Source organism: Simochromis diagramma, unplaced genomic scaffold (assembly GCF_900408965.1).
Source record: "Simochromis diagramma unplaced genomic scaffold, fSimDia1.1 OVJJ01000618.1, whole genome shotgun sequence".
NCBI classification, from domain to species: domain Eukaryota; kingdom Metazoa; phylum Chordata; class Actinopteri; order Cichliformes; family Cichlidae; genus Simochromis; species Simochromis diagramma.
In genome coordinates, this window is record NW_024387423.1 from 4,221,591 (window position 1) to 4,241,196 (window position 19,606).

At 40.0% G+C, this 19,606-nt stretch overlaps 1 protein-coding gene across 5 annotated transcripts in view; it reads left to right on the plus strand.

The window, feature by feature from the left end:
• The window catches only part of LOC120722289 (protein MTSS 1-like), a 46,828-nt gene that overhangs the window by 2,375 nt on the left and 24,847 nt on the right, over window positions 1-19,606 (plus strand). For all 5 annotated transcript variants that reach the window (XM_040013219.1, XM_040013225.1, XM_040013224.1 and 2 more), the window contains exons 2-3: window positions 258-319; window positions 6,220-6,293. In XM_040013219.1, coding sequence (XP_039869153.1) covers window positions 258-319; window positions 6,220-6,293 — 136 coding nt within the window. The remainder of the gene's footprint in view (window positions 1-257; window positions 320-6,219; window positions 6,294-19,606) is intronic.

Consider the following 19,606-nt stretch of genomic DNA (forward strand, 5'->3'; position numbering starts at 1 on the left):
TAGCTTTAATTTAGTTCCAGAAACCCTCAGGTCTGCTGTTGATAAGGTGGAAAAACATGTTATTTTGGGGTTTGGTTGCATAGGGAAGCCTAAACCTTGGTTTAGATTTGTTTAGCCCTGCAGGTGAGGTGAGGCATCAGTATGACCTTTATCGGTTTAATTCTTATGCAACTGTGGGAAAAGTGAAATCTGATCATGTCATGAGATCTTGTCAGTCAGTCATGATTGAGTCTTTTTTCTTTTTTTTACTTCCACAGAGCAGCTACCCTATTTGGGAGGACTTTATCACCAAGGCAGGCAAACTGCAGTCGCAGCTCAGGTGAGAGCATGTTTTTGTGCATGTGTATGTGTGTTTTTATGTCCTTTACTCATAGAGGTAGATATTGCATAACCTAATAGATGGGGGCATTATCATTCTCGAGACTAATCACAACAGGTTATAAATTTTTACAGGCTAAAGGAGATTACTTGCACATGAACATCTTTGTATTGCTGTGACCATTTCCTCTAAATGGACAAGAGGAACTAGCACAGCAGACCCACTGGATCCCCTTGTTATGGTGGTCCAAGGGTTTGGGTTTTTCCTCAAATTTGTTACCTGTCTGTGTCATTCTCTGAAGCTTCCATGTCACAAGCTTAATCACCAACACATGAAAACGTGACATGTGCAGGTTAATGATAAGACTGTAGCCTTTTCTTTTTCAAAATTGTGAGGTTTAACAGGTGCATATTTTCATCTGTGTGCTGAATGTGACAAACAAATGGAGAATAACACCGTATTCACAAGGGGATGATAAAATAAACATAATATATACGAAAATCTAAAGATTTGGGGTTTACAATCTTTTTTTAACGACAAGTACATCACTAATCGTTGCATTTGTGATGACATTTGAGCAAATTCAGATAGGTGGGATAATAAACACAGGGCTGATTAACTAAAACAACACATTATTTAGTCTATTAATAATAATATCTCATGCACGCCAATGGCACAATGAAGTGAATAAATACATATATCCTGGTTTTTGCCTTCATCACTTACACAGCTGATGATTCGCTTGCAAAATATGGAGTATTGAAGAATTGCTCTATAGCAATATCAGTCTCTAACATGTATGTGTCATGGGATAGACTCCCAAGTCACTATTGCGTAACTTCTATGGTACCTCACGAATGAGCAATGGAATTTACACAAACGTCTCATCCATTAGCAATACTGCACAGGGGTCTTTTACATTTCCCTCTTCATCATTTTACCGTCTTTAGGACATTCCTCTGTTGTACAGTTACACACCTTTTGCCGTTATTATTCCAAGTCGTCCTCTAACAATGGATGCCAATCCCAGCCACCTCTCCTAGTTGTTTTTAAGTGGGCACGTGTCACCAGTCCAATAACTTATGACAGCTGAAATAAAAGCTCATTGTCCATTGGGTTCTGCAAACACAAGTGTCCTGTGGTTTCAATTATTCTTTGATTAACAGTGCATGGCATTTTTCTTTCCATTTAAGTGTCCACGTGTCCTCAAACAGACTAACAGGGACAGCTGTATAAAGGCTCAGTGACTTAACAATTCTTTCCAAGAGGAATTCCATGTCCTCTTTGTCCATTTTCTCACTATTAGGGCTGATTAATGGTGATGTGTTATTCAAGCGTCTCCATCATTCGGGGGTTAAATATGTGACCCTGGCATGCTAAGGCTCAGAGGAGTATTTGTGACCTCTTTGCTAATGACTGGTTGTTTAGCAGAACAGTGTTTGTGTGTCTGGGTCTCCGAACATTGGTAAAAGTACAAACCTGCTGATTTTGACTTGGGGTGGGGTTTACACTAGTGAGTTTACACTAGGATCTTTTTATTTAGTCTCAGTACACTAGTGGTAGCTGGATGATTGTTTGTCTTCTTCGTGGCATGTAATGTATAGTCATTGTGTCAGTTGGACAGCTCTGTGAGGATGAGCCAGTTGATGCTCTCAGAAAACATTTCATCCTTCACAGGATCATTTTAGACTTAATGTTCCTGATTAATCTTGGCCTACACCCTGCTACAGTCTGCAGTGGTTGTTGCATATGGGTGCCTTTAATGATGCCCTTGCTGCTGGATCACTAATAAGTGCAGGATTGCTCATGGTGACCTACAAATAAGACTAATTCTTTTGCCTTTAAAGCCTCTCTCAAGCCATTACAAATGCAAAAATAGCCCTTTTGACTACATCACAACCCCCAACCCACAGTCCTCTGTAATCTGTTTGGGGAGTGGACTACATAGAGGGGCGCACATACACACAAACACATACGCAGAGTACGACACAAACACACCCACCTTCCCTCCTTGGCCTGGTTAAGTGACTAGCCAGCGGTGTTAGCGGCATATGTCTGTGTGTGTAATGATGCCCTAAGGCAGACTACTCTGTAATTTAGCCCCTCTGCCCCCCTCTCCCCTACGAAGTAACTAGGAAATCAACCAATTACAGTGTTCGGGTAGTTCTGTCATTTTTTTCCCTCTGCTCTTTGTGGTTCTAAAGAGCCATTGTGTGTGTGCGCGCGCGCACACACACACACACACACACACACACACATACGCACAAATATATACACATGTGTTTGCGTATAGAACAGAGCTTTGAAGAAGGAAGGCAGGGTGGAATATAGGTTAACTGATTTCTAATGACAGTCCTCCTTTAACTTGTCAGTGTTTGGTCTGTTTGGTGTACCGAGGTTGACACAGCTGTGTCCAAGCTGGGCTTTGATACGGTCCCCCACCAGTCTGCTTTTAAGTTCATTTTCTGTTGAAAGAGACCAACATAAACCTTAAAAAGACAGCTCGTGTTGGATTTGAACTATTTTTCTATCTTTAGAAAAACTTACTTGGCTCAAATAAGCAGTAGGATATGTATATAGATTCATTTATTGATAAAGAGCTATCAATTTGAGTTGAACAGACCCTCTTCCTACTCAAACTTGCTCCAGTTTCTTTCCAGTTTCTGCTGCACTAAGAATAGGGCTGTGAGGGCAGTGGTGCTGAATGTATCATTGTCAGAAAGTGCACTTTGCTGGACTGTGTCAATCTGTATAGGGAGTTTGAATTGGCTTGACCAAAGCCTTCTGGAATAGTTATGTTAAAGTCATTTTTGCTAAATCAAGAACAGGGGTGTGTGCAGATTTTAAGACCATCGGTAGAAGTGAGGTCACTATTGTACTGCTGTCGAGAGCAGATTCTTTTTTTTTTTTCTGTCTTATTTTTGGCATGTTGAGACATTTTAGCTATCTGTCCATCCATTTTATCCGTTTCTAGTCCTTATGTGGGACTGTGTCACAGGACCAGCACTCTGAGTAGTGATAGTCAGACCTCTCTCTCCTCAGCCACCTCATCCAGCTCTTCTAGGCATTCCCAAGGTATCCAAAAGACATAATCTCTCCAGCATGTCCTGGATCGGCCCTAGGTTCTCCTCCCAGTTGGGTTAGGGTTACCAATTTTCTTTGTGTTGTAACACAAAAAGGTCACAGAGCTGGAATTAATGTTAAAACTAGACTAATAGCATTTTCTTGCAAAAGTAAGCAGATAATCATCACAAGTAACGGTTAACTACCACATATTGTACTTAAGTTGTCTGGAGCCAGGGTTGCTGAAAGCAGTGTTTGCACAAGTCTGCTTTGAATTAATGAGTTAAACTGGACTTTGCTGCAAATGCACGTAAAATATGATCCATAGACCAATGTGTGCATGTTATAAATTAGTGGGGGCAGATATCAGTTAGAGGTTGTTCTGGTGCCCGCACTGGGCTTTAAATAGAAAGGAATCTATGTCTGCCTGCGCGTATGTTTCTTTTTCCATTCGCAGGACACACCCCAGGATCTTCTGGTCAGCTCTGAAACAACACAACACTTGTTAGGCAATATTGCATTAGGTTTTTTGCAGTGATAAAGAAAAAGTTTTGTCCTTTGAAGGATGCTAGCACCTAACAGCCCTGCTCTGACTAATCTTTGAATCAGGGTTGTTTATCATCTGGTCTGCTTTTCCTTTCTGTCAGCCTTGCATAAGGCCCCTCTGAGATATCTCCAAACAACTTTATTGAAACAGTGAGATACAAATGCACACTATATGTAAGTCAGCATTAGGAATGTATGTGAAGCAGAATTTATTTCCAGCACTTGTTCTTGGTTGAAACCCAGTTTCCTTCTATCCCAAAGGTTATGTATTAATAGAAAACGATTTATTATTGCGCTCCTGATAATACTGTGAGACATAAAGCAAACGGTGTCAAGTCAATGCTGTAGAACCAGGGTTGATTTTCTAATTAGCTTATTCCTTCATTGTTTCTTCCTGTTGTATCCAGGATCCAGCACTACCCACACTGCAACACAACTGCTGACAGATTGATTGAGGTTTAGGTGTGTTGTGCAAAAACCTTTCAGCATTGCCTTGTATATGTCTTTGGATAAACATCTATTTTCATGCCTCCATGCTGGCGACAGCCCATTCGTAGCCTGAGGGATTATGCTTTCAGTCACCATCATCCATGCAGAAATGTAATATCCAAAGAATGCCTGGAGCAAAGTTAAGTAAAGTAAAAATGTTTAATGGGAAAAATTGATAAAGAATAAAAGTAGGGGGGGCATTGTGACAACAGTTCATATTTGTGCAGATGTCTAATTAGTGACACTAAAACCTTATTTGAATGTATCGCCTATTATTGCTGGAGAAAAAGTTAAAGGCGGCAAGTTTGAGATGGTTTGGACATGTACAAAGGAGCGATGGTGAACAGAGGAGGAAGACCACGGAGACGGTTCATGGATGTAGTGACTTGCAGAGGGTTCATATGACAAAGAAGGATGCTTGGAATAGGATGAGATGGTGGCAGATGACCCTTAGAGGGACTATCCAAAAGAAGAAGAAGCCTTTATGAACAGAAAAAACATGGATGGAACCTGACTATACGATGGTGGCTACAACCCTGATGTGTTATTGCTATTTCTGTAGTACATTTTTCTTGGAATATTAATACCTTTGTTCCCTTTGCAGTTCTGTCCTGTAATCAGTTATGTGTTGTTGTTTTTTCCAGTTGTGAAACGTAGTTCCTAGTGGGAAACTCCCAGGTTGTGTTATGAAGGTTTTGTCTTTACCCATGGAAGTTAACAAGTATATGACAAATTAACATCCCCTGTGTTAGAACAAACAATCTATTGTGGCTGGGAGTGCTGTGGAAAATTTCTCATCAATTGTCTTTCTTTGTCTGGCACGCATGACTGATTGCGGTTGTCTAGTCTCTGTTTGGTAGATCTGATATCACATACATGCACGTGCTCACACCGAGAGCCTTTCATCTATTTATATCTGTGATCTTAATCAATGGGAGATCTGAAGTACGTTAACTTGTCAGTGGGTTCGACAGATAAGCCGCCTGCTGCGAGCACGCACAACAGCTGGTCTGCCGGACAGCCAGGTCGGCAATCAAGTTGGTGTACTAGGAAGACGGTTTCTGTAGTGAGTAAAACAGAAAGTACAACACAAGACTTCCATTCATTTTTATGATGCACTGGATTTTGCCCTTTCTGTAATCTGCCACAATTAAAAGGTAGTTTATACTGCACTTGCACTTTGCTAAGCGATGCAAGATGACAGGAACGCCGGTTTAAGTTGCACACTCGCTCTTCCATTTCACAGCCGAACAGGGTAGATCCCATTGATCCTTTCATTGACCTGTAAGTGTGGCAAACTCGAGAGCCGCTCTGCTGAGCCAGACAGATTCCAGTGGTCTCTTAAGTAATTGCATAGACATTCCTCACACAGCAGGGCACATTCAAGTTTTAACCTAAATACACACTAAACAATATGTTCAGTATACTCTAGCACATTTATGCCATTTTCACACATGAATTTCGGGGTATTTTTCCACAGTTGTCCTTTCTCATATGTAGCACACAGCAGGAAAGGGTCCGCTAAAGGAAGTGATCGCGGTTTAGGCGAGAGAGCTGCCTGGGTAGAGCATGTAGGAGGCAGCACACGTGATGTCCACTGTTTTAATGGTGAACGTAGCAGAGAGTTATCGGTTATGCTGGACTGCACTAACGTCTCCCTGTTGGGTGGCTCTTTTCATCTTAAAATGATCAGATTTGTTTGTGTCTTTGACTACCATCACTTGTATGCTGCAGTTCATTTTTTTAGTACATTTTTTGTCATTTTATTTTAAATCAACCTTTGTCTTTCTCATTTCTTCTAGGGCGACAGTGGTTGCCGTGGCCGCCTTCCTAGATGCATTTCAGAAAGTGGCCGACTTGGCTACCAACTCAAGAGGTAGGAAGTTTCAGTGTGTAGCTGGTAGTAGTATTCTCCATCAAACCTACTGTTCGTCTCTTACACGTCAGACCGCACTGCTCACAGGGCTAAAACTGTTGCGTCATTGTTTGACAGTCTATGTGTCTTATTACTCGTGCGTCACTGTGTTTGTGTAGCTCTGCTGTGCTTCTGTCATATGGGTAGTAAATCACTCAGTGCCCTGTTTGAAGCTCTGCTGCAGGCTTTTGTCCTGCACCTCTACCCCCCTCTTCTCTGCTTCGTTCAACAGACCCCCACCTACACCCCACTTCGGCTACATCTGGACTCTGTGGTAGCATGCTTTTATTCTGTATGTTTATGAGAGCGTAAGGGAGAGGGTGAAAGATCTCATCCCTCCCCAGCCTTGACACCTCCAGCCCTGCACCAAACTATTAATAGAAACTGAGATAGACATACACATTCATCACCTCACTCACAGCAAAGACAACGAGAGAAGAGTGTACGGAGCTAAAGAGAGAGTCGGGGGAGTGCAGGGAGTCTTTGCTCTCTTCGCTCTCTGGTGTTGAACTCGTACAGTAGACTCTATACTGTTGGCTTTGAAGGAGTCATATTCAGTTAGCTTAAGAGCATTGCGTCATTTTCTTTGTGCTCTTTCATCACTTTCCATTTTTGTTATCTATATATATATATATATATATATATATATATATATATATGGTAGGGGTATCATATACCACCCCTCATTTTTTGTTGCTCTGTTTTTCAGACTTGACTAAACACCTAGCGATTCAGAATAGAGACAAACATGGATAATGAGTTATAATACACTGCTGCATGTCTGAAACACAGGTAGATAACCTGTCCATAAGAACTTTACTAATGAGTCTCAAATCCTAGATTTACAGATCGAATTTAAAATCATCCATTATACCGAAGTTACACATTTAACCTTTTGTGTGAATTATTGTCAGTAGCTTACAAAAGCTTTGACAGTATCTTATAGCAAAGGGATTTTAGTCTGCTTATCACTGCATTATCCTCTAAAATGCTTGTATAAAAATGCTTTAAACTAATAGAGATCGAACTATAATACCATCAAACCTACATGGGCACACATGCACTCTTTGTCTACCTAATGGCGGTATTCCTGCAAGACAAGGTTGTTTGATTTTCCGTGGTGATTAAAGACTTTACTGAATTGGCTATGCACTAGTGAGCTCAGAGAGCTGCTGTAATGACAACATGTGTTGGAGAGATAATGGGGAGAGAAGAACACTGAGTAAAGATGTGTTCTTTTGATATTTTGAAACAGTTTGGTATGCCCTTTGAGCCAAACTGTCAAAAGTCTATTTATGTCGGAATCCAAGAGCACATGCTCCAACTGAAGTGTTTTAGTGGTGTACCAGTTGTTACCCATCTTAGCAGAGTTAGCCTGAAATCTACACAGTTTTCCTTACTTTCCCAAACACTTTGATGCGTTCATCAACAGAAACAGAGAGACATGTTTGGAGTTTTCCACTCCTCTGAAAAACAGTGATACTGTATTGCCCCAAATAAATGTGGAGGCTGTCAGATTATCAGTAATATATGGTCGATAAAGGAGAGATTAGGCAAGTCTTATTTCTTGCCTCAGATTTCTCAGGATAACAGTCCGTTTTAAAACAGTTGAAGTAATTATTATTCAGAGACAGTTGGCACTGAAAGTGTTCGGTTAGCTCAGTTTAACTGCAGGAGAACGTTAGGAGACTTTGAACTTGTTTTTAGTCATGGATTAAATAAAACTGTAGTGGGCAGGAAAAAAGTCAGGTGTCCCAGACGAGTCTTCAGTGTTGAGAAAAAGAAAGGTAGTGATACCATGTGCAGTTTTAACAGCTAAACTTAGCTTTCAGTGGGACTCAAAGATTACATGAACCATCAGATTTGTATCCATTAAACTTGTTTTAATTTCATTTAGTAGATTTTTTTATTTATACAGACTTCAGAGGGGCTAAAATTGGCTAGATTTTTAGGTCTTTTTGGGAAACAAATCTTTCAACATCTCACTTCGTCTCATTCAAGATCTTACTGATGCTTGTGTTGAAATACAGTAAATATTTCTTTTTAAATGTCATAGTCTGTGTGTGTGTCTTCAGGTGCTTCTGAGGCCTCACGTTTATGCAGTACATTGTGACCTCTTTTATTTATTTCTTTTTATCTACTCCAATCTTCTTGTCCTCACATGTGCACATATTAAAGGTCAATTAACGTCTTAATCATAATAAGAGAGGTTTCGATTGCCCTTTTGGGTAGTTAATGTGTTGTATTACTTTTTATATATTGGGAGGATTATAGTATATAAAGACTTAAGGGGTGATCTATAAAACCGGCAGACTTTGATATCTGACAGCAGGTACTTTTATTGGCGTTAACATGAAAGGACTGCTTTATCAGTCAGATTATAGAAGCGGCATGAGGTTCGACTTTGCTTTGTGGTGTTTTATAAAAACTGCGACATGTGAGAAGTGCATTCCAAATTTTATCTTTGGTGCTTTCAGTTTTTATGGAACAGGACAGTGTGTGTGTGTGTGGGGGGGGGGGGGCAGATTTGAACCTAACCTGTCACGTGCTGATCCAGGTAAGCCATGGCAGCGCCCCATCCAAGATTTAGTTTTAAATAATGCATTTAAATGTACACCCACCAGCCTGTGTACAGCATTCATGGAGATATGTTTGCTGCGTGTTACCCTACAAATCATTACACATCCCTGCACATAAAATCCTTTCATATCCTCTTAGTCCTCTAGTATGAAGTTAGGGTTTTTTTGACTCCACTTAAACTTATTTTTAGCACTGGATGGCTTTCATGTGCAGCAGCAGGTGTGAGATGCAACCCAAAATGCTCCTGTGTTTTAAAGGAGAAATGTTGAGCTAGAAAGAGATTTCAGCACCACCAGTGGTAATTTCTTTGCCAATAAAAACACACTGAGACTGCCATCCTTCTCTGGGGAGCAAGCACGGAAACAAGTGGTGATTTAAAGAAGATCAAATTTGCATTTTTCAATCAAGACTGTCTAGATTAATTTTGCTGTGCTGGTTGGCTTTGTCTAGGTCGGGGATGTTACCCAGAGGGACATTGTGGGGTAGGGACTAAACCCTGTGAGTGGAGTGTTGGGAAACAAAAGGATAGCATGCTATACAACACAGTAGTGTCTTACACTGGTATTAGGTTTTAATTATATTGTTTCTCTTCTATAATCAGAGTTAGATACTTGATGGTCTTTGTAGACCTTAAAATAGAAGTTTACTGTCCCATTGGGAATAATAATTAGGTTGTATAAAGTGTCTCAAAGTTATCTGTTTGTGTGATTGACCAGTATTATTGTTGTTGTTGTTAGAAATATGCTCTTCATAGACTATCTGCTTATCAAAAACCTCAACGATTCTTCGACTGAAGGAGCATCTTCACTAAAGAGCTGAAGATGAACATGTGCAGTAAACGTCGCACTGAGTTATTGTGGAGATCAGGGTTGCTGGCAATAAAAAGCTGTAAAACAGTGGTCGCCTTTGACAGCTCCCTGAGTTCCAGTACTAAAATGAAAGCACCTTTTTCACAGAATCTAACCCTTTTCTAATATTTTCCTTGGAAAGTAGATTTTTTTTTTTTACCGACTCTGGCTTCTCTCGTATATTTTTATTCCTCGTGCGATAAGTCAGTTGCTTTATCAAATTAGGATGTAGCCATATGGTTTCTTGATTACTGCTGACAGGGTTTTGGAGTAGCTCTCTCAGGCCTGTTTAGTGGCTATATAAATAAAATGTTTGCTACAAATTACATTCAGACACTATTCTACACTTATTCCCCTGAGCTCTTATTGATATTGAAGTGCATTAAGCCCACTGAGGCAACCTTTAGATTGAAGAAATTGTGTAAAATCTCAGTAGTGCTTTGTAGCCATACTGTAATTGTTTCAAGCAAAACGCACTGGTCTTTTAAAACAACCCCCCGGTGTTAACATTAGTAAATAGTCATTGCATGAGCTAATCATTGTGGTTTAATAAAACTCTTCAGCCAAGTTTTGGATGTAGTCCAGCGAAAGTCTGTAGCAATATAATTATTAGCTGTTGCTAGATGTTTCTGTAGAAATGTGATTTATAGTGTTTGAATTCAGTGATGAGGACCAGATGTATTGATAAAGATTAGCAGAAGAGAAAAAGCATGCGAACCTCGAGCATTACGCCAGTTTCTGTAATACATGGACCAAGCTAAAGACACACATGTATTACCAAAATAAACTCAAAAGTTTATTGTCTACAGTTGTAAAGGTCTAAGCTTACTGGTTTATTAGTTGAATACAATCAAGGAACTCGAATGTCAAGTGGATAAAGTTTAATAAAAGTAACAAAGATTGACTTTAGTTTTAGGGCAAAGCATTTCTTATTCTAAGGTAGACGATAAATTACTCCTTAAGCTTCTGGACATTTTCTGTGCTGTTGGAAAAACCAACATCAGCACTGCAGACCAGACCAAACCATCAGCTGAAAGATTCAACATATGCCAGGACAGATAAGGTTGTTGGATTTCTTTTGTCTCTGATTGTTAAACCTACTTAGAAAACTTAAATCTGTAGCTACCCTGGATTGCATTGGTTTCAGGCTCGATTGTATTTAAACACAATTCATCAAGTGATGCTAGTTATGCTCAGGCATTGCTCTTTAGTAAGCTTTTTTTCTTCACTGTTGACTTCACTCTTTCATTTATCCTGCACGTACGCACGCACGCACGCACGCACGCACGCACGCATCTACAGAGCCGTTCTGGCCTTGAAGCAGTGTGACAGTGTTTGTGCTAATAGGTATAATGGTTCTATTTGATTTAAAGTCATGTGAAAACGTTAATGATTAAACATGTTTTGAACATGTCCTCCTGTGCCCTAGAGACTGGCAAACAAGCTGACACTAAGAGGTGTCTGTGAATTTACTGAAGGAAAAAGAGTGACCTTCTTTTAGTTAGTTATTAAATTAGATTCCAGTTGACGGTGCTATGATTTGATTCCACGGATACTCACGGGCTTGTTTGCTTCCAAAATGGAAACCATATACAACTCTAATTCCAAAAAGAGCTGGCACAAAAAATGTAAATAAAAACAGAACGCAGTGATTTGCAAATCTCATAAATCTGTAATATGTTCACAATACAACATAAAAACATGTCAAACTTTTAAATGGAGGAACTTTATCATTATTACAATACAAACAAGGTCATTTATTTGCAAATTGTGTCTGTCATCATTTACATTTTAAACAGTGCTCTAGCTTTTTTGGAATTCGGATTTTCGTATTGATTTTTTTTCAAGATTTAGAGTTAACATTTAACGTTTCTCTCCTTTTTTTAAAAATATATTTCTGAACAAGGCGCTGGGTGGTAGATGAAAAACAAGCTGACGTCGTGTTTTGCACAACTTTCGCTTTCCATGGAGACAACACAAGGCAGTCTGGAGTGTCTATTTCCTGACTGCAAAAACTTGAAACAGTAGCGGTCATTGGTGAAGAAGGAGACAAAGCCTTATTGAATCCCTGAGGAGAGAGAGCGATAACAGGGACACGAGAACAGACAAAAACAGCTTTTCTGGAGAATAATCCTTTCTCTTGTTTCATCAAGCGACAGTCCATTTTCCATGTAGATCTTCTTTCCCTCTGTTTAGTATCAAATTATAGATGCATCATTGTTTCCTCTTTTACAGAAAGATCTTGTGTGTCTGTATCTGTTTCTGTGTGCCTGTGGTCTTTTTTTTAGCTTGTTTGTGTGTACATGTATATCTGTGTTACCTTTCTCAAGGCAGCCGCAGTGAAACAGCTGACGGCATCTGGCCTGCACAGAGAGATGATCTCACTGTATGCAACAATTGAGACACCAAAAGCTAAAGTTACAATTAATAATATAAAGAGATGTTTACACTTTATAAGAACTGCATATTGTTGGAATGAAGCGGTCTCTTCGATGAACCTCTTGTCTCGCAGCTGTCTCCAGCGTCACTGTGTTGGACTGCATATGGCGACAGCAGTCCTTGTACAAGCGTGCAGCCTCAGTAAGTTTGGCATGACTCAAGTTCAATACGATGGAGTGTCGGTCTGTGAGGTGAGGCATTCTCTGGAGAGACAGCTCAGCGACATCAAGGACAGCAAACTGGCCAGACAGGAAGGAGGCTGACTTGTTAGCAATCCCAAAATTTTCAAAATAAGATGAGCAACGATATTTGTCCACGAGTAAAGTGATGAGAGGTTGTCCTTTTCTTTTGGACCAAAACGGTAAAGATAATAATAGGTAGTATAAAAGATGGATGTAGCCACCATGACATCACTGATTAGTTAGTGAAGCCTCAAACTGTTTTTTTTTTTTGGGGGGGGGGGTTCTCTCATCGCCATCTTGGTGTTTTGAAATCAGATGTGCCAAACAAGGAGTGGATATGATTGTGAAACCGAGGACTCCACAAGTTCATTGACAACTTATTATCCAATGAGCACACGCTAGATAGCCCTCCTTTCTGACTTGTGCAATGCCCATCGATTACAAAATAAAGTTAATGTTTTATTCAATGAAACTAGTGATTAAGCCCATTAAGTTTCCAGGAAAGTATTTACTGAGGTCTATACATTTCTGTCTTTTATTATATCTGTTATTTAGCCCATATTAGCAGTTTGTCCAAATAAGGTCTGTGTGGGAAACAGTGCACTTGTCTCTCACACCTAATTTCCCCAGAAGAGTTCACAGCAATAAAAATAATCCATTCAGTTTCACAAGCAGGTTGGCAGGTGTTAGGATTCTGTCGCTACTTGTAGAGTGTGTACATACCCAGTGTGCTCTTTAAGTGTGTGTCTGCATGTGGATGTGAGCCTGTGCACATACAGTATGTTAATCCCCGTGACTCTGTCAGCAGCTCTGATGTTGAGTCTGTTTGGACACGTTTGAGTCCGTGGAGATGAAATAGACACCTGCCACAAAGCTTACTTGTAGAAGCCTGTTGGATCTGTTATAACCTAAAAAGATTAGTTAGCAACTTTTTGTAGAGCTTATAATTACTTTAATCCTCCTGTGATCTATATCAAATACATAATCAAAATAAATGTTCCATGAAAACATTTTTTTAAGGCTCTAACCCTAAAGGCCAGATATTTTATTGTGCTCCCATGGTGTAATATTAGTAGCTGTTATTAAAAGGATAAATCTCATGCACATCCTGTCTGTTGACATCCATCTTAGCTGTCACTTGCAGTAATTACAGGCATGCAGTGGAGGAAAAACAAAACATCAACTGAACACACACCAGTAGACTGACTGGAAGCCTCCCAGCTTTACAAAGCTTCTGTGATTCTTGGACTCTCCTTAGACATAGAAGTCTAAAGTATTCAGAGAATAAAAGTGTATAGTATGAATATTGTTGTCAACACTTAAGTTTCAGGAGTTTTACCAACAATAATACCAGTGCTTTTAATTCTACAACATTAAGACCACTAATGGCGAGATGACTGACACTGATCATCTACATAGATTGCAGTGTTTTGCAGGGAAACGTCAGGTCTAGGTATTTGTGTGAATGTTCCTAACTCCTCACCCTCTCTAATTGCAAAAGCCATCTTATCCAGGACAATGCGCCACTGCTAGTAAAAACTGCTAGATAGCAGCTCCAGGAATATGACTAAGACAAAGAGCTCCCTAAATCTGAATCCAACTGATTGTTCGCAGGATGTGCTGGAATTAGCCCAGACCCCACCTAAAACCCTCAAAACCCAAAGAATCTACAGCCACCAACCAAAACCCATCCCCAGAGGTTCTGTGTCTGCGTCCCCACGGACAAGAGCTGTTTCGGCAGAACAAAGGGGACCTTCAAAATACACACCAGTCGTGGCTTTAATGTTGTGGCCGATCTGTGTGTATTTGACAGCTTGCTTCTGGTTGTCACAGAGCGGCTGTGCTACATCTTTCTGACCTCTTTACACTGCCTTGTATAACCTCTCCCATTAACAGCAGCTCTGCCCCTCCTTATGGAATAGCTTAGCTCCACTGAGACCTTTGTGTGCCAACAATGAGTTCAGCATCCCAAAATAACTCCTAGCCTAGAGGTAGTGTATTTTCTTCCATGATAACTATCAGTGATCACTCCTTTTGTTTTTAAATAATAAAGCTGTGAAACTGAAACTTTAAAAAAGAACACACAACTGACACACCCCAAATCAGCAGATATTATATAAATTGTTGTACTTGGCACTTCTGCTAATTCGAGGCAGAAGCCGTCACATCTGCTGCTTTTTAGCCCTGTCACCAGTAAGTGTGGGCTTTCACACTGGATGAGAGGTTCAAGTGAAGCACAATAAATACATGTACAGTCTCAAGATCTCAAGTTTCTGCACCATTTACTCATAAAATCCAATTGGATTTTTATCCAGGTCCTAATAAATAAAGCACAAGTAGTTACTCTTAACATGCACAATATGAACACAGGCTGGATGGAAGTCCGTGTCCTAACATCTTCCCCAAAAAGCTACCTTGAGGCAGGTGTTCCAATTAAAGAGAGGATATTGGAGGTGTGGCTCGTAGAGGTGCTCCTCCCTGTAATTAAAGGCAAATGATGTTTGTGTGAAAGGTTTCAGAGGCATTTCTAAAGACCTTAGTACTCATCAGTGCAAAATGAGAGGCAGCACTATGTTTGGATGATAAAAGGTACCGCACACAAACATCCTGAGAGCCCCGCTCTACCTCAGGTGTTGCGTGTCTTGCCATCAAAAAGTTAATAATGAATTCAATATTGTATCACAAGTTTTAGAGGAGAGTAATTAATGACCTCCACAATAACACAGTAGCAGTAGTGATTGTAGGTGTGTATGTTCATGTAGGCATTTGCATGCAAGACATTTGTGCTCTTAAGTCTTTGTGAGTCAGTGTAGATACACATGCATGCTCCAGTTGTTTCTCAATGATGCTTCTGTTCTGCATTTTTCAGTCTTTTTTTTTTTTTTTTTTTTTTTTTTTTTTTTTTTACTGTGAGTGACACTGGACCATGTAATTACTGGGAACTGACTTACACCCAGCTTCTTTTAATTAAAGCAAAAAGCATTCGAGTTGACATAAACATTTTTGCTTTAACTTCTCAAAGACTCACTGATTTCTAAACCCACATTGGAATGCTCTGCATACAAGATTTGATGTAATTCTCAATGTATTTTGCTCATTTCTCTAAGCACACTCTGTGTGTGCTGCTGTGGACAGGCGTTCATACAACTATTTAAAAAAAAAAAAAAAAAAAAAAAAAAATCGGGGCCTTTCCTCTTTGCCCCTTTTCTGTTCATGCCTTGGCTTCCATAACAGAGCAGCCTTAGATCCCGAACTAACCCACTGTCTCAATGCCCTCTCTGAGAGGGTTCTGTTCTCAGGCTGGCTCTGGCTATGTACATTTCCTGTCTTCTGTCCAGTGCAGACCAATATCTCATCCCTTGGGCGAGCTTTGTGCTGCAAGCTTACAAAAATGCAAGAAAAGTTTTCTAAAATATTTAGTTACAGCCTTCTCCTTTGCATAGAGTATATATACGTCAACATTACAAATTCAGAGTTGTCCAGTTGCCCTTGTCATACAGTTAAGGAACCAGGAACGTGAAAGTCACATGAGAAAGAATAGGTACGTTGTAGAGAAGCAAATAGAGTACCATAGAATCATCTGTGCACTTGCCTATGCACGCATACAGTGTGTGTCCACACAAGTGTTTGTGGGTGTTAGCGCTGTTTGCTCTCTGTTTTTGTTTAAACATAAACCCGGTTAGACCAGTGAGCTTCGGATTTAAAACACCTGACATGCATGCAAAGCCAAATTCAAAACATACTTCTCTGGCAAATGCACCTCAGTGCTGTTTATCTCCGAAGTGCTGAAATCATTATTTACTAAGTTAGCTGCCAAATTGATATTTTTCTACCGATGGAAAAGATACACTGCAGGAGTTATCCTGTGTTTGTTTTTTTCCCGTCTTTCTCTCTAATCTTACGTCATACAGCAGATGTCATGGGGTAGAACACAGGGAGAAAAATAAATACAGCGAACTGTGATCTAAATTTCTGTGGAAACAAAAATGGAGTCAATTAATCAATTTGGGAAGCTGCTGGCTATTTTCTGATGACATAGCCTCTGTGGACAGAAGCCAGTGTTTTGGGGGTGCACTGTACCCAGCTGATATCCAGTACAAGACAATAGCTGATTGTTTCTAGATTATATTTCAGCAGCATTTGCATTCCCTCTTCTGCTCACCACATGGACTGTTAATCTGGATGCAACCAAGGTGTGATCAAACGTGATTGGTCAGTAGTTAATCAATTGCCCTGCCAACTAGAACTAGAAGGTTTCCAGTAGCAAAAGTATTCTTCCTTGCCTACAGATTACACATTTCTATCTGCAGATATCTGCTCAAATAGATTAGGACTCAGTTTGTCTTAAACTTGGCTGTTTGTTTGTCTTATTGTTGGTTAAAGTGATACTTGCGCAGTGGACGGGCTGTTCTAAATCTTTTCTGTTATTATTCAAGACAAAAGACAGCAGTGAAGAATCAGCTTCAGTAGCCCCAGTAGTTATAAAAAGCAGTGATATTAGCTGATATTTTCTCACTGTACACCTCGTTTTTGAGGAAAACATTGATCTGATGTGTTTATGCTCTGTGTATGAGTGTCAGTTTCTGTCAAACTCAAGTGTGTTTTATTTGCGTGTGTGTGTGTGTGTGTGTGTGTGTGTGTGTGTGCCTACTAATTTGTTTACTTCTAGGAAACTATGTACATCTGTAGTTTTGTGACAAGCTCACAATTGCAGAGATGTGTTGTGGCTGTGGCTGCTAATTTTAGGTTTCTCTTCTTAATGCACTTTTTAACACAAGCCCACGTCCCAGCAGCCAAGCTTGGGCCCAACAAAGTTGACCTTTCTTCCCTGAAGCACATGCATAAATACACTCGTTCATTTAGGCGGGGAAGTTGCGACTGAGAGAATTTCCCTCTGTGGTCTCAGTTAGCCCAAATATCATTCAGGAAGATTAACTCTCATTTTCTCTTTTTTAAATCTCTAACCTCACCCCTGACTATGTCCAGGCTGTCAAGGGAAAGTGTACCCACACTGATCTTTGACAGCAACACTTACGGTGTGGCTTTAGTGGCTTCATCTGCCAGTGATCCTTCCTTCAAGGACAGAGAGAAGGATGCAGGAGTGCAGAGGCAGCACAGAGAAATCTACAATGTAATGGGGAAAAATGTGCTTGTGTGTTAAGACTTTACAGTTTTGAATGTATCATACTTGAGAATGAAGTGCTGCATATTTGCATAAAATGACGCACACGCACAGTGGGATACCGTGTCAGTTTGTTGCTGTGTGAGGGCAGCTGGGCCATCTGTTGCAGCATTAACATTAAAGGTGAACTTGAACAAAGTGTCAGCTCATTCAGCTCTCCCAAGTCACTGAAAGTACTTTTTTCTTTAGGTGTATTTGATTTAAATAAGACAATTTCTATATATAGTCATTTAACACTATGGTTTTTCTGCTGTAAACTCTTCAAAACAAGCTTGTCATACAGCATTCGTTTGATGTGATTAACAATTGTGAGGTTAACCTTTCCCTTGCAGGACCTGCCTACACCAGGTCCTCTCTAAACGGGCCTCTCAGTTTTCTGTTTCCATTGCTCTGTCCACCAAACTCAAAAAATGACCATTTACGATTCCTTGTTCCTGTCAAAAATGACAGGAACAATGTCACTTTGGTTATTTTGATGCTTTTGTGTCAGCTCATATAGCAGATTTTTCTGGTGCTTGCTGGTTTTCTTCTTTCTTAAATGCCATTTATTTGTAATCCAATCAGCACTGAGTCCAGACCAGTGAATCTTCAGGGCCATTTAAAGCTTGAACAGAGGTAGTTCCTGTGCTAGCAACAGTTCTTATGTGTAAAGCTGCATGTGTGAGAGAGTATTTCTACTGTACTTGTCGACTGAGGGACATATTCTGCTTAAGTTCAGTCCATTCAAGTTACTCAGTAAGCAGCCAGATTCAGTAATCTCTTTGACTTGTTCCCTCTTAGATTCTTCATAAAAGACTGAATGAATGATGCACTTGTGTGAAGTGTGGCTACTTGTGCGGGTGGAGGGATATGTGGAGTGGCACTGGGGAGGACAAAGTCCCCTCACTAACTCTTTGACTTTATGGGGGTCTCTTACACACACATGTACATGCAGAGGCTCACACACATGGCAGATGTAATCTGGTGGTCATTACTGCAAACAAGGCAGTGTTGTGTTGCACTGCCAAACAGTACACTCTCTCTGGTGCGTCTCTGGTTTAAATTATCACCAGTATCGCACAGACTAGCGGCCTCTCAGCTTCTCCCCCTACAGGGAAACAAGAGGTCAGTGGCACATTCACATACCGAGTGCAGACAGTGAAAAACCAAACATTGCAGATATTTTTCATATGTTGTATTTCCTGTTTGGTTTTAAGTGAGAAGGAAGTTTACTTCTTTACTTTGTGAAGTTGCTGTCTTGTTAGCAACTTTGTTAATGAAAACCGTTTTAGGGTGGTTACAATCAGTGAAGGTCTTTCCATTGTTGAAGATAAAAGTCTCTTTTCTTACACACATACTTAATGTATATCTTTGCTTGTAGGATTTTATTTCAAACGTGTCTACAAAGTCTTAATTACTGTCGTAAACCTTCTCCACCCTCTTAGTTGAATTACCTGTTTTCTCTCTATGATTTATACACATACATGTTGTAACAAAGTTTTCTCTTAATCACTTTTAGGGTGTAATTATTTATTTATTTTATTGTTGTGATACAAGATGATGATGATGATGATGATGATAATGATCATTTGCATTGATAATAATTTGACTTATAACTGGTACACATACGCACTCTCCCCACTGCGATCTGAACTTTTGACTTTGTTTGTCTTGAGCGCAAGACAAACATGACTCAGACGAGTCATGAGTTTATTGAGAAACTGACGTGGAAATATGAAACTGTTTGTTGTAAATGATTAACTGTGGCATCAGACTTTCTGCACATTCCAAATGGACGCAGGCGCCCTGCAGCGCATGTGTGTTTTAACGTTGCCTTTCATTGAGTCATATATTGTTTCGTTTTTTTGTTTTTTTTCTAGCTTAAGTTGCTATTGCTTCTCAGTGCTGCATACATGAATACAGAGCCAACCGTTCACCCAAAACAACCAGTGAATTTAGTTCATTGGTCGATCCTGGTAAATCCTGTCTGTCTATCTGTCTGTGGAATGTGTGTCAGACCAGAAAGGAAGATTAGAGAAAAAAGTGGGGCACCAAAGCCCAGAA